At 44.9% G+C, this 27,891-nt stretch overlaps 1 protein-coding gene across 2 annotated transcripts in view; it reads right to left on the bottom strand.

Annotated features, from left to right (window-relative positions):
- LOC142785091 (insulin-like growth factor 2 mRNA-binding protein 1) overlaps positions 1–27,891 on the bottom strand; it is a 65,875-nt gene that overhangs the window by 20,830 nt on the left and 17,154 nt on the right. For both annotated transcript variants that reach the window (XM_075883499.1, XM_075883500.1), the window contains 8 exons: positions 27,633–27,836; positions 27,112–27,198; positions 24,167–24,209; positions 22,631–22,725; positions 20,708–20,824; positions 14,708–15,173; positions 14,564–14,647; positions 2,496–2,624 (listed from right to left, as the gene is read on the bottom strand). In XM_075883499.1, the coding sequence (XP_075739614.1) occupies positions 2,496–2,624; positions 14,564–14,647; positions 14,708–15,173; positions 20,708–20,824; positions 22,631–22,725; positions 24,167–24,209; positions 27,112–27,198; positions 27,633–27,836 (1,225 nt within the window). The remainder of the gene's footprint in view (positions 1–2,495; positions 2,625–14,563; positions 14,648–14,707; positions 15,174–20,707; positions 20,825–22,630; positions 22,726–24,166; positions 24,210–27,111; positions 27,199–27,632; positions 27,837–27,891) is intronic.

Raw genomic sequence — 27,891 nt, 5'->3', positions numbered from 1 at the left:
AAGCTGCGTGCTTTTAGTTTTTTCTATTTTTCTCAAAAAAGTAAATTTAGAACTGTTCAATTTTGAGGCCTCAATATCTCTGTAGCTAGGGCAGGTACAACAATATTTCTTTTTGCAATGAAAACCCTATGTGTGTAGAATGCAAGTATGGGAGCAGAATTTAGAGTGCAAGTCCTTTTAATTAATTACTCATCAAAATTATAACACAATTCCAACTGCTTTTGAAGATGGATAGTTCATTTTGCTGTAAAATAACCAAGAAAGGCCTTAAAACAGAAAACTCTTCCACAGTTTCAATCTATAGTTATTAGTCTATGTTGGCATATCCTAAATATCCCTTCTAATTAAGCACTTTTTTTGCTATGGCGGTCTTAAACAATAGGGTGGGAACTTAAGTTATCTCAGGAACAAGATTAGTTACAGAAAAACTAATAAAATATTTGAAATCAGCAGGAAAAACTGCATAATCCTGTGCAGTTTGGTCAAGATCACTGAAGAAATAAACAAAAAATGTCTAAGACCAGTCTGCCCCTTAATTAGGATACCTTTTGAATGCACTAATTAAACATTAACATGCTGAAAAATGAACTGTTTAACATGCTCACAATGTAACCAGTTTAGCTACCAGGCTGAAACTGAAAAAGAAAAGAACACCTTTATCTTCCTTATGCAGTGCGTGACTTAAACATCGCATTTTCTTTTTAGAAGCATCCGGACACCGTGTAGCCCCCTTGAAAGTTATTTTTTCTTTTTATCTGTTTACAGAGTGTAAGAGCAGAACACACGTTGTATAGAGAGCTGCGAAATAAAACGTGGTGACCACGAAACCACTCCTATCACCTGGATATGCATGAGGTAAGGCATTTTAAAATAGAGCAGGAAAGATGTTCAACTCATACACAAAGTAAACCATCACCAATTGTAGGAAATACAGCGCAACTGCAACGAGCGATAACATTCAGTAATCGTGAAATACTACCATGTAATCTAACAGATGCTTTACCTTTATGTTATTTTAGAAAGAGAAATGGGTAAATTTTTATATCGTCGTTTGTTCGACTATTCTAATTTTTTCGAGTACTCAGCTCTTCAAATAAAGAAAAATATGTGCATCAAGTTTAAACATTCGTACCCCCCCCCCCCCCATACAGTCGACTTGCGAAACTTAGGAACCTTAGGAATTTGTTTGAATTATCAGAAGTTCTCTAGGTGAGGTGACAGCCCCCCTATGATTATACATCAATTTTATCACATTAAAAGACTTAAGGCATTTTCAAACCCTCACTGCACGCAATGACCAGAAAGCGGAGGTGTCAGGTCCACAATTTTATTGGACATTTACTGCTGATCAGACCTTTTCAAGAAATTGTGAATTGCCAACTGCTTCATTGCTATAGGTATGCGCCTTCAGCACAAAGCTCTCTACACCAGTTGAGAAGCACCACGGTTTACCATGCGTGTGCTACATTTCGAACCTTACTTTTCTAGCAAAGCCTTTTTTCTTGAAAGGCTGAGGGGCTAATTTTTTATTTTTAGACCATTAGGATTATATAAGCACGCATTATTTTAAAAAAGTGGTGGGAAACCAGAAGATATTTTTTGGTATATAAAACCGCAAAAAGTATGAATTACCTGAAGGATAGAGTTTCAATTAAGAGGTTTTTAAATACATTGAAAAGACAAAAGACCAACCAAAACATTGAATTTTGTTTGAAGTACCCGATATTATGAATTATCAGCCTAAATTATCGTGAGTCGACTGTAGTTCACATGCAGAAGCAGAAGGTAGGTAATCTAACTACATAAGCAATCCCCATCAGTGCATCAGTGTTGTTGCATCAGTGTTGCAAAGACCACCACTACATATTTAAATTTTTTTTTACAATGTCATTTGGATTTACATGATAAGGTGAAATCATTATGATACAATGCAGAGCATACACACACACACTCATAACCCTTTCAGATGAAAACTATTAAGAAATGTCTGTAAATGTGTCGAACCACCACGTCAATTGAAGGCACTCAATATTCTACTGCAACAAATAACGAGATAATCGTTGAATCTATGTGTCATAGTAACTCGTTCTAATTAGGTTCCAATTAAATATCTCTTCATCCTAAAGTCATTGATACTTGCTTTAGGCATACATAAAATCAAATCTCAGGCTAGAAATACAGTCAATTGCGAGCAAGAAAAATTTCTGCTATTCACATTGCTTGCAGGAAGCGGCACATCGCACGACTCGTCAAACGTGGTAGTGCCTTCAGAAAAGTGATCATAAGTATTAGTACGCTGCAAAATGAGGTCAAATGAAGACAATCATGCAGAAGGTTCAATTAATCTAATGTATGACATATCATACCGTATCTTAGCCTCTACTTGATGCAAATAACGAAAACCAGTGGTGTACACAAGTGTGGACACAGCATCTGAAAAAGCTAAATCCACAACGAAAATGGCACCTCGAATCCAAGAGCAACTGGTGACTCACCGTTTGTCCGCCTTTGCCAATGATGCGGCCAACCTGGTTAGAAGGCACGAAAATCTCTACCCTCAAGGTGCCGTCTGGATTCCCCATGCAGCCTTCGTAGCAAACTTTGTTGAAGATCATGCTTTGTGCCTGCATCAAAAAAGGACAGAATATTAGAGAAAAAAAACCCGACGCAGCAGCATAACCCAGTATTCTTAATGGGGCCCTCGAGCACTATTCAACCACCCATTATTTTTACCCCTGGTTGTCTAGACAAAGTTTCGGAGCACTGGCGAACATAGTTTCCCATAAGTACACTAAAGGGAACTCTGGTGCCAGTAATTTAGCGCCAGTCATTTGAGAGTAGGTGCTAAGAAGAACAAACGACCCAAAAATATGTTTAGCAAAAAATTATTTTGGCCAATTTTTGGTTGTTCGAAGACCTGCGTCCTCCCTTCAGACACTTTCCCTTACTATTTCTTGGTTCTGGTTAAGACGAAGCAGTAGCCAAGAATATGCCATGTGGAGCCATGCTATTGATATTGATATACACCACCCTATATCAATGTTCAATTGTGTTGATCCTTCCTAATTCTAAAAGGTGCCCTGCAACACTTTTTCAGCATGGTCAGGAAACGCAGCCGATCAGTAGTAGAGGCTCCCGACAACACGCGAGCCAAATATTACAGCGCAGCACACGGCCTGGAATTCACAATAAATTATCAAAGTCACCTAAAAATAGCTTTCTCTTCTCTCGACGAATCACGCAAAATAAGCCCAGTAAGCCCATCTATCAGCCATTGGCTGATTTGAACATGCGTCTCGATTGTTACAGAGGTCGCCGTAAAGGCTGTCACTTGTCCACGCGTGCGTGAGCGCGATCGCACTGAAAAAGCCACGTATTCGAAGAAAAAAAAATGCTCAAAATGACGAGGCGCGAGTAAAGTTTTTTGTTTGCCCTTCCAATCCCTCCCTGCTCAGCTTCCAGCTCTTTCATCGAGACGAGAGAAAAGAATGCGATTGCAGCAGGTGACAAATCTTTGTAAACGAATTCTCAAAACTTTTGCGGCGTGAGGTAAAACGCTTTTCCAGTGAATTTATTCCATGGTACCTCAAAAAGTGTTTCAGGGCCCCTTTAAATGCATTTAGCTTACACTATTGTTCATAAATTTTGATATTTCCAACTAAGCCATAAAACATAACATGGCTCCACAGTTTGATTACTTACTAGTTAACATCACAAAACTTATTGCAATTTCCACATAAAAACATAACAAAAAGTTACATAGAGCTAGTCTGATTGGCAAAAAAAAATGTGAAGCTGAGAAAATCGCATTTGAAGTTTTGACACTCGCTACAGAAATGTCCAAAAGGAATTTTGGCTATAAATATTTACACATTCCCCATCTGTTTCTCTGCTAAACAAAACAAAGTATCTCACTTCATTTAAGGAATCATGACTAAAAAAATTTCCAATGCGGAATGCATTATCTGAGCCCCTGCTATTGCAAGTGATTGGGGAAGGGGGGTCCTGAAAAGATCATGAGGTATGAGACTAAAGCCGCTGGGTCCTCTTAAGTCTTCTCAGTATTTGGAAAGAACAACCGGAATGTTAGCCTGCTGCCCTGTGTAGTAGGTCACTAAGAGCCGAGCGTCAGTTATGCTAAGCCATGTGCAGATGTAGCGTCCCGAAACAGTGCAGGGAACTGCATAGATCTCTGGTTTCTGCCGAGCGCATTGATCACAGAGCGAAAACACATCGATGGCCTCTCCTTTAGAGCCAATATTGACGCAAGCTGAGGAGGTTGCCATTGCTTTGGCCGCCTCGCATCCCACCTCACACACTATCCTGACGGACTCTCGCTCGGCCTGTTCCCAATACCAGTGATGGAAGCGGCAGTTTGCTTTTTGGAGCATATTCTGGAGCAGAAGAAATAGTGCATTTGAGCAGCCTTAAGCGTCTTCGAAGCAGAAAAAAATGCTATAGTTAGGGTTGTTATTGGTGTTTTCAGAGAAAATGCATCTTCCTAACGACTCCTGAAGTCTAAAACATCACTTATTAAGCACCTAATAATTATATTTGTTATTAAACACACTGTACACTAGTATGCAGCTGGTATACAAGCCGTATAGTTGACATGAATCATGGGTGGGAGGTGGGTCAAGAGAGTCCAGACTTTTCTGGTGTTCAGGCTTGAGATTTAGCTTTAGCACGTGATATAATTGAGTTAACAGTTATGCATAGCACAATCAACTTTTTAAAGGCTTTTTATCATTTAATGCATACCTGTGTTAAATACCCGTCAGCTGTATAAACAGTGCAAATAAAAAAAAAAAGGTGAAAAAATAAGACTGAAACGAATGCAATTGCCCGAGCTGAAACCCAATGCTCACTTTTTAAAATTTTATTTGAAAGCACGATTTAATTCCTACATAAATTTACAACCAATATTAAAAATATGAATTGGAAACCATGGACACCATGGCCATGTGTCACCCCTTGAAATTTTTTCTAGATTTACACCACTGAGTAGCATACTAGGATGATAGTGTATACAGCTTGTTTTTGGTTTCACTCACAAGATGGTCCCATGGTTCAATTTTATTTTTTTTAGTTTGCCAACATCCTTTCGGAACAGGTTTGGAGCAGTTACTAGCAAATATTGCACTTTGGAGCAGCATGCCTCGTTTGGAGCAATTTCGGAGCAGCACCTCCATCACTGCAATACCTTCAGGGTTCCATCGCCACGCTGGCAGCTCACCTACTTCGGGCAGCCTCTTGGCGTTTTAACCCTCACCCCATTCATATAGTATGGACCCTCAGGCCACTCTGGCCTGCCGGAAAACGAGGCGGCAAACACCGCTGCCCATGCATCTCATCCAAGCCATTGCCCCGCCATGTCCCGAGTCGGAATCTGGCAATACGAACTTGACGGACTTCCGCAAAATTTTGTCCTAGCACTGGGCTTCGCACCGCCTCTACCTGGACCCCGCACCTGGTCTGGAGAAAGCGGACGAGCGAATACTACACCCCCTCCACACAAACACCTATTTCAGTCCGGCGGTCGCCAGGCATTTTTTGTCAGAAATCAGTAGCACCTGCTCGACCTGCCAAGTCATGGCAGACACCTACCACGTCGTCGTTTCGTGTTCCAGCAACCCACTTCCTTTTTAATCCCCTTTCCCCATCCCAACTGAGAGGCTTGGGAGGATTACCTGCTCGGCTGCTCCACCTTGGATGCTCAACGCTCCTTGGTGAGGCGCGCTCGAGCAGCGGCCAACTCCACTAGCGTCCCAGAATAGGGCCTTGCAACTCAAACATGCAATATGCCACAACTCTCTGGCAGATTTTCTGTAATAAAATGTTTTCCACCACCACCGAGCGCATTTAACTTGGCAGCGAAATCGCCGCAAAACCAAGTGGACACATCTTCACCCTTTGCTGAATCGACTAGAGAGCGGAGCGAGAGATGTGCTCCACATTGGGATGTTTGCACCATAGTTCTGCACGTGCGCCTTAAGTTACCCTTATGAGTTGGTATAAATCGCTAGCATACACAGGTCTGACCGCAGCGGATCGCAAATGCTCAGCTAAAGGTGTTTTAACAAACAGACTCCACCAAACTCTCGTCCCAACGTGCACTTCTAGCGGGCGCCTTCTTGTTCCAAGGCAGCTTTTTACGGCTACCAAAATCTCGTTGCTAGGATGGTTTCGGATATTGATGGCATAGCAAAACTACCAGCACAAAGTAGAAACACTGTGTGTCGAGAAACATGCATGAGTGCAATCAACACACATGCACACACACGATCGAAGAGCCATGAGGCCCGGGAAAGGAAAAAAGAAGCGTTGGTCATGTCAACCAATGGGAGACGCGGAACGGTACACTCGAAAAGGGTGCCCCATGAGATCCAATCAGCAATGTGGGAGCGATTTTTGGAAAACCCGCGACAATGGTCATTTTGCTTAAGGGGAGACACGGCTCTTGGGACCCAATCATTTTCCCAAAAATCCAATTTTCAAGAGTGTCATTTTGGTATTCTATCTACTATCGTGGCACTTGTGTGCAAGTTTTAGTTTCGAAATCCCGCGTATCAGCGGCGTAACCGTAAATGGAATATGCGTTGGAACGCCCCCCGCCCTTTGAATTGTGGACAAATCGAGCTTATTTCAGCTGCCTGTAACTCTTGAACGGCCCGCTTCAACGCGGCCATCTTGGTATCGTTGAAAAGCTATCGTGTCTGGCTTTTTTTATTGCTCGGTCGAGTAACACTGAGCTTGCCACTTTCTAAATAAAAAAAAAGAAAGTAGGCGTAGAATGTTGCCATTGGCCACTTCTGATCACGTGGCAAAAATGGGATCATCTGATTGGCTTAGGGCGCTGTATTTGAAAACCTGGATCGTTGAGGCACTATTTTGGCTTAGGTTACGATCCTACAACGAACGTGCTTGGAGGACCGAGAAAATTCCACTCAGTGTATCAGATCGGCCAAAGGCAAGGTAAAAAGGGGGGGGGGGGGGGGACGTGCTAATCGCACGACATCACGGGTTTCTGCAAGTGATCAGCAAGCGAGCGTCGCTGATTCAGCAGACTATAACGGCGATGGAGGTTCGCTCCACAAAGGCATGGTATCGCGCCACTCTGCAACCGATGACAAGAGACTCGTGGTGCCAGGGCATCCGGCATTGTCGACGCAGGTAATAGCCGTCCGCAAGGTAAGGGCATGCCATCTTCCGGCTTTACAAGCGATAAGCAAATGACCCAGGACGATGCAACTGACAGCAATCCGCCCGAGAACGACGACATTCTTCACGCCGACTGTAGCCTTGTGCGAGTTCTCACTAAAGCTGTCACGAGCAGCGACATAGCCCGAGTGAGTGCTTGTGATCAGGCCATGCCTGAACGACTTGAGTCGACACCGGCAACCATAATACCCACATTTCATTTCATAATACCCTTTAGGGGTATTATGAAATAAAATGGGGGTACTTTAGGGGTATTATGAAATAAACAGCGTGATAAAGACAGTGGTTTTCACCACTGTCTACAGCCTTCGCCAGGGGCTCTCCAGCTTCATACCGTAATTACTCGATTCTACCGCGCCCTCGATTGTAATGCGCACCCGGTTCCCACGAAGGAAAAAAAAGTAAGACATCGAATGCAACGCGCACCCACTTTTCTCATTGGCCCGCACGATCACACCACTCGGGAAAACGACTCCTATCGAGAGCGTCTTCCATTTAAATATGAGGTACAGGGGAAGCTTGTGCCTATCTGACGTGCAACGGAGCATTGCCATCACTCTAGTTTTACCGTGGCCCGATGTCAGCACGCGAACTTGCTTCGCCCCTTTCTCGAGGGTTGTGGTGCCAGGCATGTCTAAGTAAAGAGCCGCCTGATCGGCATTCCCGATTTGCCCAAGCAGGTAGCCGTTGTTGTGCCGCAAGTTTAGGACGAACCTTTGAAAACTGAAGCTTTTCATCGTACACCTTCGGAAACTTTTCGCATATGCCTGTTCGCCTTCGGAGGGAAAAGCCTTTCGCTTCATAAAGTTAGTTAGCCTGCACCTGCTCGCTTTAAACAAGCTCCACATTAGCCCTTTTTCTAAGGCTAACTGCATAGCCTGCACTTGGAGCAGTTCTGTCGTCACGGGCCGCTGTGCCGCTCACTGCTCAATCACATACTCGCCGAGCAGCTCTTCAGTTTGCAGAAACCGACCCTGCTGTAGTCCAATGAAGCCTTTGCGTGAATCTTTGCTGTTGACAATCTTTTGCTTTTGTTTCCGCCAGTCCCGCACGCACGTTTCAGGAACTCCGAACGACTGCGATGCGACCCAATTTTCGTCCGTTTCGGCACACGCAATGACTTCTTTTAACGGCATCCTGGTGCACTCGTCGAGTTTTTTGAGTCGGCTCTTCCATGACGTCGATGCTAATGCACTACAAGATGACGAACTCCTCAACACACGTACGAAGTGCCGCACATGAGAAACGCATAGGCAGAAATGGCCGACGCGCCATGCCGACGCACGTAGGGGGCGGCGATTTTGGAAATGCCGATGGCAATAGAATGACCGTATTCATTTTTTTTTTTTTTCGTACTCAATTCTAACGTGCATGCGATTTATGAACTCGCTTAACCGGAAAAAATGTGCGCATTAGATTAGAGTAATTACGGCACTTGATGGTAGACTTGGCGATCCTGAATGGGCTGCCCACTGATTCCCTACGGTGCAAAGCGAAGTGCGAAATACGTCGCAGGTGTGCGAAACTAGTTACAGGTGACCACGACTATGGCCTCGCTAAGAAACTGATAGTGAAGTGCGACTGTTGTGGCAAAGTGACGACGGCATGGAACTTGTGCAGAGCCGATGACGAAAAGTCGTGCAGTGCATTTGAGATAACCATTTTATCCATGCGTGCAATGGTCTGTAGTGGGAATGGCCAGACATTCATGAACGATATTTTTGTGTCGATGGCACTGTCACAATGGAAGCTGCACAATAATTTGGCGATTTTTTTTTCAACATGAGATGTTTTCAAAAAGTAATTTTTCCTGGGTGTTAAGAAAGCATTTTGCTCACAAAAGTTTGACATGCAATAACTTTGGCCCAAATCAGTCTACAGCATTCATTTTTGTAGCACTGCATGCTCTGACTATAGAACATCATTTTCATATGCAACTGTTTTTGATCACTACTTGCATTCAAAACTCACCTCCAAATTAAAAACATGAATTTCTCAATATTTTGAAAAGTACTAGTCGCACATAAAAAAGTAATAGCATATTTGAAATCAGCATGTGTAATTCACAAAGGATGGAAGTTTGATCAAAGTTCACCCATAAACCAATCTTTAAGCAGATTCTAAACTTTCAATTCGTTTTCCTCTAGCCTGATTAGTTCCCGAGATAATTTGAAATTAATTGCAATTGTGTACTATTACAAATAACAAGTAACATAATAAAAATTTTTGGCTAGCATGTTTTACTCTCTAAACTACAAAGAAGACTGTTACAAGCAGAGTTTGAATCGTGGAACTGGGTTCAAAATTAAAGACTATAGAACATGAGCTGACAGTGTAAGGCAATCACCTTGTCATCAATCACTCCATATATAAAATTAGTGAAAAAGAAATTTAAGAATCTGCTTGCAACGTTGTGTGCTACACTCATTCAGCTAAGTGGTACAAAAAGAATTAGCGTCATATCTGCATCTGGAGCTGATATATCACAGAATTAGTCCTGCGAAAACCATTTATTTACATTTGGAGAAAAATGAGAAAAACAAATGCACACCTAAATGCACATAAGAATAAAAACAAATGCAAAAATTCAACTTCCAAATCACTAATATGCTCCAGAGGCATAGTCACTTTGACCCCCACCACCTTCGTCATTTTTGCAATGTTTGCTGCACGCTCTCTGCAGATGCACGTTTGCGTGCAGATGAAACTGATCGCCGCTGGTTTTTTTCTTGCATTCGTTTCACACTTAGGTGACCAGGGTTCATGCATAGTTCGTGCAAAATTCCTTCTGTGAAGTTTTTTCATGGCCTGCATTAAAGATCATGACAGCTTCAGCCATAGCTGCCTAAACGCTGAAAAGAGATGCGTGCTGCTCTTCTGGGGCGAGTGACCACACTAGCGAGTGCAGGCTCTCATTGCTGCTTTGTGTTTTGCCATGCACACACCGCCCAGAAGCTTCCTCTCATAAGCACTGGTGTATGGGAAGCAAGGCTTTTGCCACATTATCAGAGAGATTGTAACACTGTACTGATGCTGGCTCTCTTAGCTTTCGCAGCATTTTTCTGCCACCAAGAATCTGGACCAGTAGGACAAAGGCTGTGATTTGATTGACTGTCATTGGATTTTACGTGATGATTAGCTGCCATCACAGCCTCTTCCATTGCCTCAATGTCATAATTACGATACTTTATTGCCCAGCCATAGTTAGAGCCAAGTTTGTTTTCAAGGTCTCCACGTCAACCTCCACTTTCCACCAAGAGGTTTGGCACCACATCCCTTCTGTTTTGCCAGCAGATTGCAAAGGGCTGTCCCCATATGCTTCTGTATGTGGTTGACACACTACTCTTTCTGGATGTCAATGTATCCGTACACTTCCGCCTTAAGGGAGCGTCCTGCTGTCGCCATCGGACAAAGCAGTTGTGCCTCTCCCAAGGTCTTTTGAATAGCATAAGGCCAGCCTCAACTTCCATTTCATCCGACTTCTTGTGAGAGTTTTTCTGGCATTTGTGAGTGGCCTTCAACTCTTCATAGTCGGGGTCTTCTGGTTTAGGTCAGCATTCACAACCAGCGCAGAAGTTGCTGAGTACAACGTGGTCTAAGACGAGCCTGGAGATCGATTCAATGACAGCACCAATTGCAATGCGGGACGTATGTCCGCGTGTCATCCATGACCCGTCGAAGGACACTGCAATATTGCCAGAATTATCCACATGGAGCTCGCTGTATAATTTTCGGACCGCCTCCACGCTTTTTTTCTTGCGTCTCAACCGCGAGCATCGCGGCCGGTGTCAACTTTTTCTGGTAGGCCTGCCACACTTTCAAGTGAAGTCCGCGGTGAGAGATATTCATAGCGGCGAAAATATCATTCAGGGCCGTTTGTCTGTTGCCAGCAGTTTGCATCGCATGCGCGGCCAGAATGTTTATGGCGAACGAATTCACTTTCTTGTCCCGGTCAACGCGCGGCGAGCTCCACACCGGGGATTTATCACCGCAGTTGCTGCAATAAAGCACCAGTTTCACGGCAAAATCGTATTCTCGCTCGTTCTGGTAAATTGTGCCGTCTCCACCACATACCTTGCATTTCATGTGCTGAAGAAGCGTGTTTACAAAATCCAAGCACACCACGGTGAAACAGGTCGCGTCAAGCAAGCAGGCACCGGAGTCGCTCGCAGCCAAGTCCACCTTTCGTTGCGTTACGGCTGTCGATGCTAGCTCTTCCACTTTTTCTTCGGCCCTATTTTGCCGCTCATCCATATCTGTAGGTACCAAGATAACGTGTTACAACGAATGCGGCCGACATCGGGGTAGAGGTCGCGGGCGCTCGTTGGCAGGCACGTTAGGCCTACTCCTGTAGGGCACTTCTCAATCGAGTTGGCGGCTCCGTGGTTCGATGCCTACGGTCGCTCATTTTCGGCGTCCACATCATCATCAACGACACTCGATCGTTCCGCGACTTTTCCTATGTTTAATATATACGACTTCTTTCTTTTTTTTTGCTGTACTTACGGTCGCGCGCAAACTTTTTCAGCGGCATCGTTGTTGCAATTTGAGCGGCACGAGAAAATGGCAGCCGCCTCAACGACGCACTTGCGCTTGCAGACTATGCTCTCAGCCAATCGCGCGCATAGCTAGCTTTTGTCACGTGTCTAAAACAACCAATACGTAAGACCGTTTTACAAGTTATTCGCACCATTTTTCTGCCGACAAAAGTGAATGGAAGAAGGCGTTAGCTTGCGAAAATTCAAGACGAACGGCTGCTCTTTCAAACGAGACCAAAGTAGTGGCCCGAGAGGCTGTGGCACGATAGCTGTGCATTTATGAAGTTGCGCGATTCTCGGTTTTATATCTACGCTAATTTATGCAAAAAAGTCTTATAGCAGTTGAATAAAATGGGTTTTAGATATGATACTTTTTGGATAAAGACAATGATGCGCGGCGTAGATTACATAAATAGCATTTTCAAAAATTCCATTTACAATTTTTTGGTGCTAAAGACCCGTGCCCCCCCCCCCCCCCCCCCCAGAAGGGGGACTCCCCACTTAAGGGGGCAGACTGGTCTCAGACAAGGAGGAGGAGGAGGAATAAATGAAGGACAGGGAGCTTAGCCAGTGGTCTTAGACAAGTTTGTTTATTTCTTCAGTAATCTTGATAAACTGCACAGTATTATGCAGTTTTTTCTGCTGATTTCATATATTTAATCAGTTTTCTTGTAACTAATCATGTTCGTGAGATAACTCAGGTTCACCCCGTTAAAAAAGTGCTTAATTAAAGGAGGTATGGCAACATAGAATAACGACTATAGATTGAAAGTATGCAAGAGTTTATTTAGGCCTTGGTCGGTTATTTTACAGCAAAATGAAAAATACTGAAAACACCGCTTCTTCAAAAAGCAACAACCATAATGCGCAAGTTTTGCAATCCTTGTAAAGGTGCTCATACATTCACAGCAGAGCTGGTGCCGGCAAATTATAAAGAAACCTCGAAGTCGGTTCCCCCCCCCCCCCTTTTGTTTGCAGGTTCTGCATGCAGCACCACGATTCTGAACAGTAAGAATGACATTACAAAAAAAATAAATACGACTTCCTGGTGTATGAAAATTTGCAGATAGAAAAATACTTACAGAAACCAAATATCTCAATTTTGAAAAATGAATTTTCTGTCATTTTTTGGTCCCAAAAACCAGTCTGCCCCTTAAAAACCCAAAGAAGCATGCCAAGTTTCATCAACACCTACCAAACCAAGTATTGAGAAAATTGATTTTTGGTGCAGTGTCCCCCTTAAGCGACGCCATTCTGAAGTGGCACAAATCAACTAGCTTCGAATCTAGCTGAAGATGGCGGTGCTCGGCCAGCTGCAACGCTCATAGCGCGCGTGCAAAGTTCAAACAAATTTTGTTCTTTAGCGGGCATTTTACTGCTGCAGGGGTGCTTTAAAGGCCAATTTTATCACATTTTTCGACTGAATTCAGCGCTAGTAATTTGAGAGTAGGAGGTCAGAAGTATGAACACTCTGAAAATAAGTTTTGCAGAAAATATATTCTTTTGGGTTATTTTCAATTGTGCGAAGACTAGCGTTTCTCCCACCTTAAATGATTGCGAGAAAAGAAAGCAGCGAAATGCTTTTATGCATTGCGCAAGGCGGCGCAGGGACAGCTTGCAGAAGAGAGCCGCCAACCACCGAAGATGAGTGAAGTGCAACAAATAAGTCGTTTCTAAACAGTGTACGCGTACGTCAATTGCCAAAAGCTAAGTGACAACTTTTTTTTTTTCATTACCACATTTTTCGCTCATCCCAAAAAATTTTTCATAAAATTTGCCCTGCATATTAAACGTACCCCCAAATTTGCTCCAATTTTTCGAGAAAAAGGGTGTGTTCCTTGTGCGAGTAAAAACAGTATTCACGCGCGTAATGAACCCGCCCCCCACATTGATCCTTGAAAAAAGAAAAAGTTTGTTTAAGGTATATGTTCATTTTATTTCGGTATGATAGCCGGTGCAATTAAAGATTGAAACAACATTAAATCAAGCCATTATATGACAAAATAACGCAATTAAAGCCAAGGATAGTTTTGCAACCATGCTAAACAGTTGTGAGCAGCGCAAGCGCAGACGACGTCAATCAAAATTTGAAAGTCTCGCTTTGTACGGCAAAGCGCTATCTGTCGAATGCAGGAGAAACCTCTTTGCTGATAGCGCCACGCAAGCACAGCGACCCAAAAACAAAGCTTGTGGAGTCCAAAATGGCGCTCGCGCTGCTTCATGGAGCACGCCGCGCGCTCGCCATCTCGGACCTATGCAAAGTGCAACCGCACCCACCGCGACGACGGCACGATGTGCACCTGCAATGTCTACCACAACGTTTGTGCGTGGCCATCTGACGCTGCGTTTTTGTTGTTGGGTTTGTCGTGAACTTATTTGGGACACCTGCGCAGGGCGTGTTCGGCCGGTACGCTAGATGCATGGCTGGATGCGCTGGTGCATTGGAACCGAGCAGCTGAACGACACTTTGGCGTGGATTCATGCACACGCACTTTCGTTACGGGACGAAACAAAAAGAGCTTCGGCCTACAAAAAAGATTAGTAATGCCTTTCACGGGTCAGACAAAGCAAAGTCGTCACCCAAAACTTTCGCTGTTATAACTACCGTGACTTTTTTTTCTCCCGCATAATGAACGAATGAATTGGCGCCAACGTTTTTGGAAAAAAAAAAGGTGGGTTCATTACGCGAGTAAATACGGTACGTCATTTACAAGTGCCTTCTAGCATACTATCACCAACTGTCTGACATACTGTTGCCAGGTGCATGCATGACGCTAGAAGGTGCTAGGCTGAACGTTTCTTACCCTCCACTGGCACTCGGGAGTTCCAACAATCGTGACCTTTCTCTCGTGAGCATCAGCAGGGTCATCCTTGTTCGGTTGGGCAACCTAGTGAAACAAAAAATATTAAGGGGGGACTAATTCCCTACATCACAGAGTTTCACTCACTTTGATGGAAGCCCCCGAGATCATGATCATGTCGCGGATGCTGCTTCCACCCGTGCCGATGATGGCGCCCACGGCAGTGTTTGGGATGTAGAGGCAAACCAGCTCCCTCTCTACCCCGCCATGGCTGGGCGACATGTAACCCCCCATGGGACCATGTACGGCGCCTCCCATGTAACCCCCTCCAACGGCGGGAGGGTGCGGGTAGGGGCCGCCTCCCCCTCCACTCCTGTAGTGGGGCGGCCGTGCAGGGGGTCCATGTGGGGGCGGCGGCGGAGGGTAGGCCGACATCATGGCCATTGGGTGCAGCCCAGGGAACATAAGGCTCTGTGGCGCCAATGCCGCCAAGTCACTTTCGTAAGACTGTCGCAGCTTGGCGCTCACCAACTGCTCTGCACGGCACACGCCTTCTGGCTTGCCCTTGATGGTGATGACACGCTCCAAGTGAAGGGCACTGCCATCGTGCAGGCTGTTGAGGAACAAAAGGAAGGGGGGGGGGGGGGGGGGGGGGAATTCAACATTATAGGCTTCACAGGTACAAGGTCCCAAAAGGCTGTTATACCAAGCGTTAACTGAATAATACCGTCAAATCTCCCTACTGAGGTCACAAACACAATTGATCAGAGTTTTGCGATTACAGTTGAAAACACTTTGCAAGAGTTATGACAAGACATACGTATATACTCACCGCATCTATTTCACGTTCAATAAATGTTTGCTCTTGGCAAACGCTGTCTTCGGCGTTTCCTTCAGCCTACATTTCAGGTAATAGGACCCCCCCCCCCCCCCCCCTCCTGAGCTTCGGACTTTTGGAGGGTTTGCTTAGAATCGGGGTTGGCCAAGATTCGAGCAAAGATGGTACATTATGGTTCAGTGCTACAAGATATACAGTCAACTGCAGATTTTTCGGACACCCGAATTTTTGGACATGCCCAATAATTGGACATCTTCACGGGACCGCCACGAACAAGCCCCATAGAATCAAATATAAGGAAGTATGAAATTTTGGACGCTTGAACCCCCCGAAGTCCAATTTTCCGGACTTTTTGACGCGACGAAAGGTCGGAAACCACCTAAACTGCGTCACACGCGATTACAATCGCATAAGTAAGCGCGCCGGTCTACTGTGGCGGCATCTGTTGCTTGAAATCGATTGTTAGCGGAGAAACACACATGGACTCCGACATTCCTAACACTTAACGTGTTTATCGAGCAAGGATGTTTCACTGACAGTCAAAACTATCCACCCGGAAATTTTTTTGCCGCCAATTAAGGGGGGACGCGGGGATCAAATCGCGAAATTCTCGCAAAAAAAAAAACAAATTTTGGATAAGGGCAGATTTGGATTCTGCATCACCATTTCTATCATATCTAAAAATATTTCCGCCGAAAACGATCTCAAAGTAAGCTTAAAAAATGTTTTTCTGACCGCGGATCGCAAAAAGCTGGCTGAAATTTGCGCGAAAATGGCCCATTTCCGAGCGCGATACTTCCGCGCCTTCGCCGCCGCTCGCGGAAAGCTTGGTGTCACTGGAAAGCTTGCTTCACCGCCGTACTTCTCCCGGTGAAACCACGACTCTACGAGCTAAGATAAACGCACAAACAAAAAAATGCGAAGGCATCCGCGACGCCTTAGACACGCACCCATTGGTCGCTCCTGTCACGTGGTACTGAGCGCGCTCTGTGAGTGGCTGCTGGGACGCGCTTGCTTGCGCTGGTCGTCTGCTCCGCGCACGCGCGTCTGCTACGCACACGCTGGCGCACTATAGTTTGCGAATCCCCTGCCGATACGCCGATACGGTCGCCAATACGCCAACTCTTCTCTAGTGCGAGGCTTAGCGCCCGCAATGGATCGTCGCGTGGACCGGAAGCGCAGGACGAAGTACCGGACGAAGTACGCTTACGGGAAGCGTAAACGCAAGCCTACTGTTGGGAAAACGAAGCAGTCAGCAGCGATTGAATCAGACGAACCGAGTACCGCGTCGCCACCAAGCTACGTGTCGTCGGAAGCCGACACCTGCTCGCTGCCGTCGGCAGTGAGGCCTATGACGCGGGGCCGTCAACCTTGGTCATCCAGTAGAAAATCCGAAGGAAGGACTTTTGAAGTCAACCCAAGAGCCATGCAAGCAATCAAGTCCATTGGAAAAGGGCCCACTGCCCTGAATGACTTCTGGGCTACAATGAATGTCTCTCATCGGGGCATTCATAAAAAACCTATCAGGAACACCTAAAAAAAAACATTCAAACCAGGAGCAGAGGAAGCTGCACAAAACATTTTTGCAGATGCTGTGCTTGCGGTAAAAGACGTGTACAGTAAGATGCAGCCATCAAGCCCAAACAACATCACAGTTGTGTATGACGGCACGTGGCTTACAAGAGGCCACAGCTCACACATTGGGGTAGGATGTATTATTGAGTTGGATGTATTATTGCAATCCAGCACGGGGCTTGTGCTGGATTGCACAGTCCTTTCCAACTTCTGTCTTGGGTGTTGTCAACAACCAGCAGAGAGCGACCCCAACTTCGTCACTTGGGCTGAGAAACATCAATGTCAGAAGAATACTGATGTTGGCTCCGGACAGATGAAAGTGGAGGCTGCTCTGACACTTTTCAGGCGCTCTGTCAGCAGGTATGGCCTCCGCTACACCAACATTATATGTGATGGTGACAGCCGAACCTATCTTGCTCTGTGCAAAGATGAGGTGTACGGCTTCATACCACTGACCAAAGAAGACTGCGTGAACCATGTGCATAAGAGAATGGGCACCGCTCTCCGCACACTGGTGACAAGAGCTAAGAAAGGGGAGCCATTGGGTGGGAGAGGTGGACTGACGCAGGAGTTGATTAAAAAACTGACCAGCTACTACGGGTTAGCCTTGCGAAAACACACAAGTGTCCCTGACATGCAAAGGGCCGTGATGGCCACTTTTTATCACGTCACGTCCACCGACGACGAGCCTCACCATGAGCTCTGCCCACCTGGCCCTGATAGCTGGTGCAAACATCGTTCAGCACAGGCCAAAATGGAGCCAGCACCACCTCACAGGTATAACCTGTCGAAACGTGTAGCGGAGGCTCTGCTGCCTGTATACCAACGTCTCTCTGACCCGCAACTGTTGGAGCGATGCAAAGGCAACAAAACTCAGAATGCGGCGGAAAGCTTGCATTCAGTTATTTGGTCACTGATTTCAAAGGACCAACACGCTTCATTGTTCGCAGTGGAGACAACAGTACATGAAGCAGTTGCACGCTACAATTTTGGGAATTTGCGAGCCTACACTGAAATGTGCAAGTCCGTGGGCATCAAACCTGCTAGCCTCGCCCTTCAAAGAGCTGAAGAAAAAGACCAGCAAAGAAAACGAAAAGCACGCAGTGCAGAAAAAATGAAAGAGAAAGGACGTAAGAAGACCCTCGCAAGCAAAGACACAAAGTATTACAGTCCCGGGGCATTTTGATGGACCTTTACTGACTGTTCAACTTTAACGCCAGTTTTCTCAGAAACGTGTTTTGACCCGACTGTCCAGCTTGCCACGATGCTTGCATGACTATAGCTTGACGGATTTTCATGTGGTTTTTTGCATTGTGTTCCTCAGTGAATTTTCTATGTCGTGACGTTTTCATATTTGTTAATTACTACCTCAGTATTTTTACTCCTAAGCTAATTTCACATTATGATAACGACCACATTTACAAGCATGTATACAATGTTCTCTGTAAAATAAAAACAGAGTCATAAAAATATTTGCAGAATGTCACGACATCAACCATCCCAATGGCTAAAATATAAGAGCAACTATAGGCTTCTACCATGTTTTTTTGTCACACCAGGCTTTGGGCAAGTTTGGTAGTACACTGATGGATAAAAAATTTATAATGCCAGAACTACTGGAGATAGCTGAATGAAACTTTGTCATTTATCATTTAGCGCAGTTTCCAGTAAGCATGCCAAATTTCATTGCTCTACGACAAAAACTAAAGAATTTCACTTTCGATACCAACCTCCCCCCTTAAGTTCCTTTTGTTTTAGCACTTGTGCTAGTGCGTGCCGCTTTGGCTTCCCGCGCAGCACTTTCGCGAAGCGTTTCACCACTTCGAACTAGAACTAACCATCACACACCGATTTGGTATGGCCACGCTGGCTATCTTGAATGTTTACCAGCGCCACCTCCAGAATACCTGAGGCACCGTCGCCTGCCGTCGCACCGTTTTGTTTACGCAGCCCACAAGGTGTTTGGCTAGCCTAGAGCGTGGTTGTGCGATCGTGTGAAGTGTGCTCTGTAACGCTGAGCCTAGGTGATTCGACGCTCGTCAGCAAACTCCTTTGTTCACATCGTGAGGACTTCTGCTCTTCGTTGACAACTGCGCTGCTCATGGTCACATCAATAACTTGAAGGCTATTCATGCCGCCCAACACGACTGCGATCTTCCAACCGATGGACCAAGGCGTTATCCGTAATCTGAAACTTGTACCGTTCACGTATACTCAACCTCATGGTGCTGTGCTCGGAAAACGGGAAAGGCTACAGCGTTGACCTTAGGTCTGCTGTCTGAATGCTTGCGGACGCATGGAAGGAAGTAACGCAAGACACGCTTCGCAACAGCTTTCGCCACGCAGGCTTCGTGCTCGACACAGAGGCAGCAGACTTGCCTGAAGAAAGCGACGGCGTGACTGACTTGTGCCCTCTTATGGACGATATTATCAACGACCTCTGCTCTGCTGGTGCTTCCATGCCCACGGAAATAACTTTTGAGCGGTTCGTCAACACTGACAACAAGCTCGACTTCTGTGCAGAGCTAACCGGCGACGAAATAGTCAGGTTATGGCGGATTCAGACTCAAATGTCGAAAAAGAGGAACCAACCCCTGCGCCACCTACAACCACCGAATTGATGCGAGCATTGATGACGCTGACATCGGTATACAGTGATGACATGACCCTTGCTCAGATCGAGGCAAATGTGATCACATGCAAGTGGAACGCCGTTCAAACAAGAATCAACAAGTTTTTCAAGCCACTGCAGCTCTAACACCAGCTGCCCTGACGGCACCTGCTGTCGGCTGCATGCATTTTTTTAACGGCTCTTTTCAGAGCCACCCCACTGATGCTTTGGCAGAGTTTCGGAAGTCTGGTACTTTGACATGGATCCTCTTGATCCACGAAATATCAATGAAATGGCACGTTTTTTGCTTGCATTGAGAAATATTAGCAAAATGGTGCATTTTTTTTTCTTGCAATGAAAATTATCAATTAAATAATGCGTTTTTTTTTTTGCCTGCATTCAATTTTTTGGACTGCCCGAATTTTCGGACGGTTTTTCGCTCCCTGGAGGGTCCGAAAAATCGGCAGTTGACTAAATTTTGTCATCTTTCGCAGACGAAACAATTGTGACACCTGCAATTGATGGCCCGCTCGAGGAGCCACGAGACCTTATCCGCAACCCTTCAGCATTATCTGCTGCCAAAGTGCCAGTGAGCACTTATCCCAGACATTCCTGTAAAACCGTTCATTTTGCTGTGCAACAAAGAGCAAGTGTGTTGACACTGCCACCTCTCTATGCAGTATGGGGTGAGCATCTACTACACAGCGTCTATACTGCAGACCCGAATTTCCTGCTATTCCCTTTACAACGAGGAACGATTGTGCCGTTCTCATTAATGAGGACATGTGCATGTTGTAAAAACTGGATGATAAATATGCCAACACAAACTTTGTGGCTATGCAGGGCCGCACTAGAGCCAGTGACACACATCGTCTCTGGTCTTCAAAATAAAACCGCACATGTGCACTATCTAGAAAGTATTAGCTCAACAAGACAGGATGGCTAGCTTCGCGGTCACTTTAGGCATGCTCTAATCATAGGCTTGTCTGGTCCTTTCGATATCCTCGTGGTAACCAAACTTCTCGCTCATTCAAATGCAGCAAGGACTTGCTCTTTGGGCCAGCCGCCAAGTGCCAGCAGGGTAAAAACGTGCAAATTCTTTCACCCTTCTCCACCCACCCACCTGGACACCGTGATCTTGGTGTCCGTCTGTTCCATGATGCGTTTGATGGTGTTGCCGCTCTTGCCGATGATGCGCCCAATCAGGTTGTTGTGGGCCAGAATCTTCAGGGGAACATCCCTACACAAACAGAAAGTGCACAGCAAACGTCATCAATACAACGTGCACAGTGGCACTAAAAGTATGCTGAAACTACTACAGGGCAACTGAATGATGAGTAAGGCCAAGCAATAGCCTTCAGTAAACATTCTAAGATATGCTGGTTAGCTGTAAAGGCGAATGCTATAAGGCATAAGCACATAGATATAGATAGATAATCAGACAGACAGGCGGATACACACCCAGATAAACGCCAAAATTGCTTGCAGTATGCTTCGCACTTAAAAACCCTCCTTAACCTGTAACTCATGCTCATATATCAAAGTGGCACGATAGGAATGCAAGTAACAAAATATGCGTTTGCCTAAAATATGGTCTCTATAATAAACCCTTACCTGATGTAAGAAAAATGTCCGGTGAATGGACTCACTTTTTACTGTACTTGTTATGCAATCTGCTATGTTGATCCAGCACATGGGGATAGATTGCCCAGCATATCTATTTTTAATCTTTCATGCATATGTGCGGCTAAAAACACTGATATTAGCTAACGAAAAAAGGACTTCAGGTTTATGGCATCCTTAGTGGATACAAGGAAGAACGATTTCTAGCCAACTTAAGGAGAGACTGATGTTCTAAAAAAATTTGTTTATTATCACGCTCAAATAAAATACGCATTGTATATTTTAACCTGCTATAAACAGATATGCAATTCATTTTCTTTAATTTCGAGCAGTTGTTGAGATACTTGATAATGAGTGGTCAGATTGCCCAATTGTACTGATATTTAATCATTGATTATCCTAGAAAATTCATATGGACATATTCTAGAACAATCAAGCATCACAACTAAACCATCACTAATTTTAGCTCTATTTTTATAAAAGTCATTGCCATCTGTAATGTAATGATTCGGAACATGAGAATTTCTATCTGTTTTGTCAGCACATGAACAATTTTCTCTTGAGTAATTCTATAGTGTAGTAGCCTCATTGTGTATAGAAACTAATAAGCTTTTGATTGCAGCAAGAATACCTGATTATGATACTAAATGATAGTGCTGGCAACAGTATAGCACATAAAATGAATTTTGAGAAAACGCAAAAAGAAGGTAGACTTGATAAAGGGAGGAGACATGGTTTTCGAGGATAACGTGGGTTAATTTTTAATAAATTAAGTGAAACTGCACTGCTTTGTTCACTTTCTTGAGCATATCTTAACTGGCAATATTTTATGTGGGTCAATTATTTTCTGAGATAGATAATTACAATGTTTTTCTTAAACTATAAAAAATGTGTAAAATTACATAGTCACTAACACATACAAAAATACTAAAAAGCCTAAGGGGGGCAACTCTGCAAGCTGATGAAAAATTGAACAAGTACTTCTCGAAATACAGCACAATAAAGCTCATTGTCTGCATGTAACCAAAAACAAATCTTAAAATAAAAAAATCGGAGTCACACATTAAGAAAATCGGCAGTCTGTGTTGCTTTCTGAGCTCATTTAGCTACATTTCGCAAAAAGAATTACAGGTCTAGCTGTCCTAGATCCGTTTTTATAGAAGCAAAACAAACAAAATGCGTGTTTTGAAAAAGAAAATATGGCTTGCATACTTTTAGTTAGTTGAATGCAAATTTCATGCAGCGTGATGAGCTGTAATGTTTGGCTTTCGTGCCCTGGAGAACCTTCGTTATCAATCTACAGCGTTTCTTTTACTGTGATCAGAAAATTATTACAGGGACTTTTGCAAAGAAGTATGGGTTCCTGCAACATTTTTAAGCAAATGTTGCCCCTGGTCATGTTTTGGAAAGAGTGATCACGCACCCCCTGTTGGTGTTGCTGGCCTCTTGTTGCATCACCTCCAAGATCTTCTGGCAAGCTGTGGAGCAGTTCTCAGGGTTGCCGTAGATGGTGATCACCTGGACGGCGACAAAAGAGCCCAACAAAGCCGTTGCATAACGCAACTATGTTACCACTGTTGCTCAATGTTGTGGCACAGTTGAAATTTTCCAGCAGAACCGAAAAACAACGGTCTACGTTACGCGAGAGCCCCTTTAACACAGCAAACACATTTTATTAAAAGTTTGATTACAGCAAATTGAGTGTCATCGTGCAACCAGTTGGCTAAATTTCTTTTTTCAGCTGAACACGCCTGCCCATCTCTGCAGATCTAAACTTCTCTGCACGAGACGTGCGCTAATACCACCCCGAAATAACAATAGAACTACTTTAATTTTGAACAGCCCCTCTTATACATTCCTCGCTCGTACGTTTTCCAGCGTATGAAGTCTTTGGCATGTGGTCCCAGTAAAAAATCTGCAGGCATCTGACTATGCATTGAAATAACCTTTTCACACATCTTTCCTGCATTCTATGTTGTAAATTGTCTGTGCTGTAAGTTCTGAGAAGGCACAGTATTTTCTCGTGTATAACCCACACAAGAACAGCTAATAACTCGGAGATGCAGTGAAAACAAGAAGTGTAAAATTCCAGTCCTTAAAGATGGCTTCCCGACAGTGCTCTACGGCTATGCATGAAAGCTAGCTTCATAGCCACTATGCAGGGATCATTTTGAATCTTCGTGCGATCGTTGATGGTACGGATAACAAATCAGCAAATGCAGTACGTCAATGAGTTTGGCAATGTGAGCTTTCACAAGGCCACCCAAGAGCTCAAAAACAGTCATTCTTCGAGAGGCACGAAACACGGCGCTTGGTCAATAAGGATTCTGAGGTAAATTTTTGAAAGTGTTTTTCTACACATCTCATCGAAGCCATAGAGAAGGTTGAAAGCTGGAAGGACAGCCAAAAATATGCTTGCACATTTTAAAAACTTCAAGCACTACGTGTTGCAGCTAGCACTAAACTTAATTAAGATCTGTGTCCATACACAACACAACGACATATCCCCTCCCCCCCCCAAACCTTCCCTATGTTCCTTCAGGCCCAGGCAAAAGAACAGTTGCACGCAATTCAAACTGAAGTCATCTGTTTCGATTTTGTTACTTTTTAGAATCCACAGGTGTTGCTCCTCACAATAATTCAGATACTGTGGGAACATACACTTTCATAGCAAAGCAGAGCACTGTATCACTTCGTTATACATGACACCCAATGAAATTCTGATGCAAAGAGAATGAGAACCAAGCGATTATCAGCTTGAGCCAACATTCGTATCCAGATTTGTTTTCAGGTCCAGATATATATAAAGGACAAGGATTGCTCCCCAGTGCATGCCTCTTATAAAGGGGTGCTACTGTACATACGCAAACTGGCTCCATGACTCAACAGATGAATTTTTTCCATTTTTCACATTGCAACCGCCACATCCCACTCTTTAAGGCCAGGTGATCAGGCTCACCTTTTCAAGGGAACCAGCATTCTCTTTACGGTGAACGTCCACCCTGCGGAATAAATAACCACAAGCAATCAGTGACAGAGTAGGATCCCGGAGATACTAACCGGACAGAAGTACTTTTCCGTTTCATATGAATTAGTGAAATTCTTCGTTTCAATTTCATTGTGTCCAATGGGCTAAAACTAACACTCTATAGCATCATGAAGGGTGATATGAACTTGGGTACCGAAACCATCGAGTGACGAAGGAAAAGTGCTCCAGAAGCACATGGCGCGGCCGGTTGTGCGCAGTCTGAACTGTGGTTACCGTTTGCCACAATTGCTCAATATAACACCAGAAATTCAATACGCCTTTTCCATTTTCCTGTGCTGCCCTCTTGCGCTTTGGTAGGGCTTGGTAGGGGCCAGTAGAACTGGCATTGCTAGAACGAAGGGCTCCGAAATAAGAAGTCGCTGCGCGAATTTTCCGCTGTGGAAGGGCCCATGCCCTGCAGCGTTGTGGAAAAGGAGGATTGAGATTTTTATGCTATTTTCCTAAAATACGCGTGCCCGCAGGCCCCCAGACAATACACTCAGACCTTTAAATACTGAACCCGGATATAATGAATTACTGGTTATAACGAAGTAAATGATGAATAGCTGTCATAAATGCAGTGCTGTATATATATTATGAAGTCTTGGTAGTCCTGGCTGCGTCAGCGTTTATTTGAGGAAAGACCTCGCAAAACGGGCAGAGCCAGTACACAGACGATGACGATGATAATGACCCAGAGTGGCAATGAGGACAAAGAGACAAGCTGATGATGGTGATTGTGATCATGCAGGGATGATGACGATGTAAGTAACAAATGCCCACACTAAAGCCAGCATAACGCATGGTGGTCCGTAACGATTGTGAAGCGACGGCCATGAAGATAGAGACGGAACTTCTGGACCGACCAAACCACAGCCAAACACTCTTGCTCAGTTATAATGTAGTTCTTTTCGGCAGAGGTGAGTACGCGACTGGCATATGCATCAACTTTCTCTAGGGAAGACTTGTCGCGTTGTAGAAGAACGGCTCCTATACCAAGGCCGCTAGCGTCGGTATGGAGGATAGTCGGTACGGCTTCGTCAAAGTGGCAGAGCAGAGGTTCAGACGTGAGTGCCCGCTTTAACAGGTCGAATGCCGTTTGACATTCTTGAGACCACAGAAAGGGGACGTTGGAAGCAAGTAGTTGGTATAATGGAGCAGCAATAGAAGCGAAGTTCTAGATAAACCGGCGAAAATAGGAGGCGAGGCCAAGGAAACTGCGAAGTTCCTTTGGTTTTTCGGGACGCGGAAAGTGAAGGACTGCAGAAATCTTGTCAGGGTCGGGTCGGGCGCCATCTTTGCTAACGACGTGTCCTAAGACCTTGATAGATTTGCTAGCGAAAGAGCATTTCTTAGTGTTTATTTGAAGCCCGGCGGCGACAAGGCATGTCAAAACTTGATCCAATCGTTCTAGGTGCTCGGGAAACGTTGACGAAAAGATAATGTCGTCCAGGTAGCAAAGGCAACTTTTCCATTTCAGGCCGCGCAGCACGGCATCTATCATGCGCTCAAAAGTCACGAGTGCGTTGCAGAGCCCGAAAGGCATCACGTTGAATTCATATAGCCCGTCGGGGGTTGTGAATGCCGTTTTCTCCTTATCGTCTTCATGCATGGGGATCTGCCAGTACCCAGAACGCAAGTCGATGCTTGAAAAGAATTCCGCGGCTTGTAGGAAATCAAGGGCGTCGTCAATGAAGGATTGAGATCTTTATGCTATTTTCCTAAAATACGCGTGCCCGCGGCCCCCAGACAATACACTCAGATCTTTAAATACTGAACTCGGATATAACGAATTACTGGTTATAACAAAGTATATGATGAATAGCTGTCATAAATGCAGTGCTGTAAATATATTATGAAGTCTTGGTAGTCTTGGCTGCGTCAGCGTTTATTTGAGGAAAGACTTCGCAAAACGAACGGGCAGAGCCAGTACACAGACGATGACGATGACCCAGAGTGGCAATGAGGACGAAGAGACAAGCTGATGATGGTGATTGTGATCATGCAGGGATGATGACGATGTAAGTAACAAATGTGCACAATATGTTTATAACCAATTTTCGAATATAACGCAGTATGTTAGATGCGGAGCATCTCTTGCTCGCAAGTATGTCACTCGTCTTGCGTCCGCACTACTCATGGGCGACTCTCCTCCTTTCTCCTCCGTAATAGCTGTGCATATCTCTCTCCACATCTCTCGGACCACCTGCTGCACTCGCTCCACCACTGCGAATGCGCCATCTCTCCTACTGCAGCCTATGCATACAGTGTCTGCTAGCGACTTTCAAATTTCTCCAATAAAAAAAAAAAAAAAAAAAACTGACTGCTTGCATTGCACTACCGTTCACTGGCCACCTTGTATATACAGGCACTGAATCTTGACCTTCAAGGTAGTGCCGGTGGGATATTTCTCCTGTGCATTATAGAACAGCAAAAATTCTCAGCATGTGCGTTAGCTAAAAAAATTACACCATCTCCTGGAAGGGGACCATGGGGTGATGCAAAGCATCATGGGAGTTTTCAACAACATTTCCCCCTCCATCGGAAATGCAGCCGTTGCAGCGGGGATTCGAACCCGCGACCTGCGGGTCAGCAGCCGAGCACCTTAGCCACTAGACCACCACAGCGGGCGATACGTAGTAATGAACCAAGTTAATAGCGTAAAAACACGCAAGGTTAGGTAACACCGCAAACCGGTAAATACTACCGTTAAACATCATTGAAACTCCCTGCATCACCTCATCGTTCCCTTCGAAGAGATGTTTTTTTTTTTTTTTTTTTTTTTTTTGTAACAGGTGTGATTCTGTTACAGTGAGGTTTGAGTGTAGCTTCTCACAATATCAATGCTTGTACAAAGATGACACGATGGAACACACCTTGCCCTTGACTGCTGGGTGATCTGGCGGATAGTGCCTCCAGCCCGGCCGATGATGGCACCAACCATGTCACTTAGCACAAGGATCCTGCGACATTTTTAAACAGTCGGGGTTTCTTGCAAGAACACGTGGAACACTCAACAGTTTGGTAGCATGCATTACCCATTACAGCAGGCTGATCATTAATTATTGATTGTAGCATCAAGTTGAATCATCACTATGTGTCATGTCCTTGAATACCTTCCTTTGCTTCATTATATGTTGGTTTTTATTAAAGGTGGTGTCTAGCGAAAGAAAATGAGCTCTCACTTTTTTTTCTTTTGTTCAACACACATAGTTGTTTCTTTTTTTTCCTTAAGAGCTTATTTCACACTGCTTCCAACCATCTCCGTATATCCCACCATCCCACCACCATCTCCATAGTAAACAATATGACAAGTTTTTTTCAATAAGCATTTCAGAGCAAGACCACAAAAAGAACCCCCACACCCAAGAGTCATTGTCCAGCTAAGACTGCCCACCTGAGGGGGAAGTCGGACTGCCTCATGGGGGAACCCTGGCCGCCCGTGTACGAGAAGGGCCGGAACATGGGCCGGTTGCCCCCCATGCGCATGTTGTTGCGGCCACCGCCGCCACTACCACCTCCGTTGCGGATGACGTCCATGGCGTACTCTGCCCTTAGCACGCTGCCTTGGTACTCGTAATCCCTCAACTGAGCCACAGCCCTGCACGTGCACGCACCCACACAAAATGACGAAACACTATTAGCAGGCGCTACAC

This window comes from Rhipicephalus microplus, unplaced genomic scaffold (assembly GCF_043290135.1).
Source record: "Rhipicephalus microplus isolate Deutch F79 unplaced genomic scaffold, USDA_Rmic scaffold_18, whole genome shotgun sequence".
Taxonomy (NCBI): Eukaryota; Metazoa; Arthropoda; class Arachnida; order Ixodida; family Ixodidae; genus Rhipicephalus; species Rhipicephalus microplus.
Note: the sequence above shows the minus strand (reverse complement) of the source record. Positions and strands in the feature narration are given on the sequence as shown.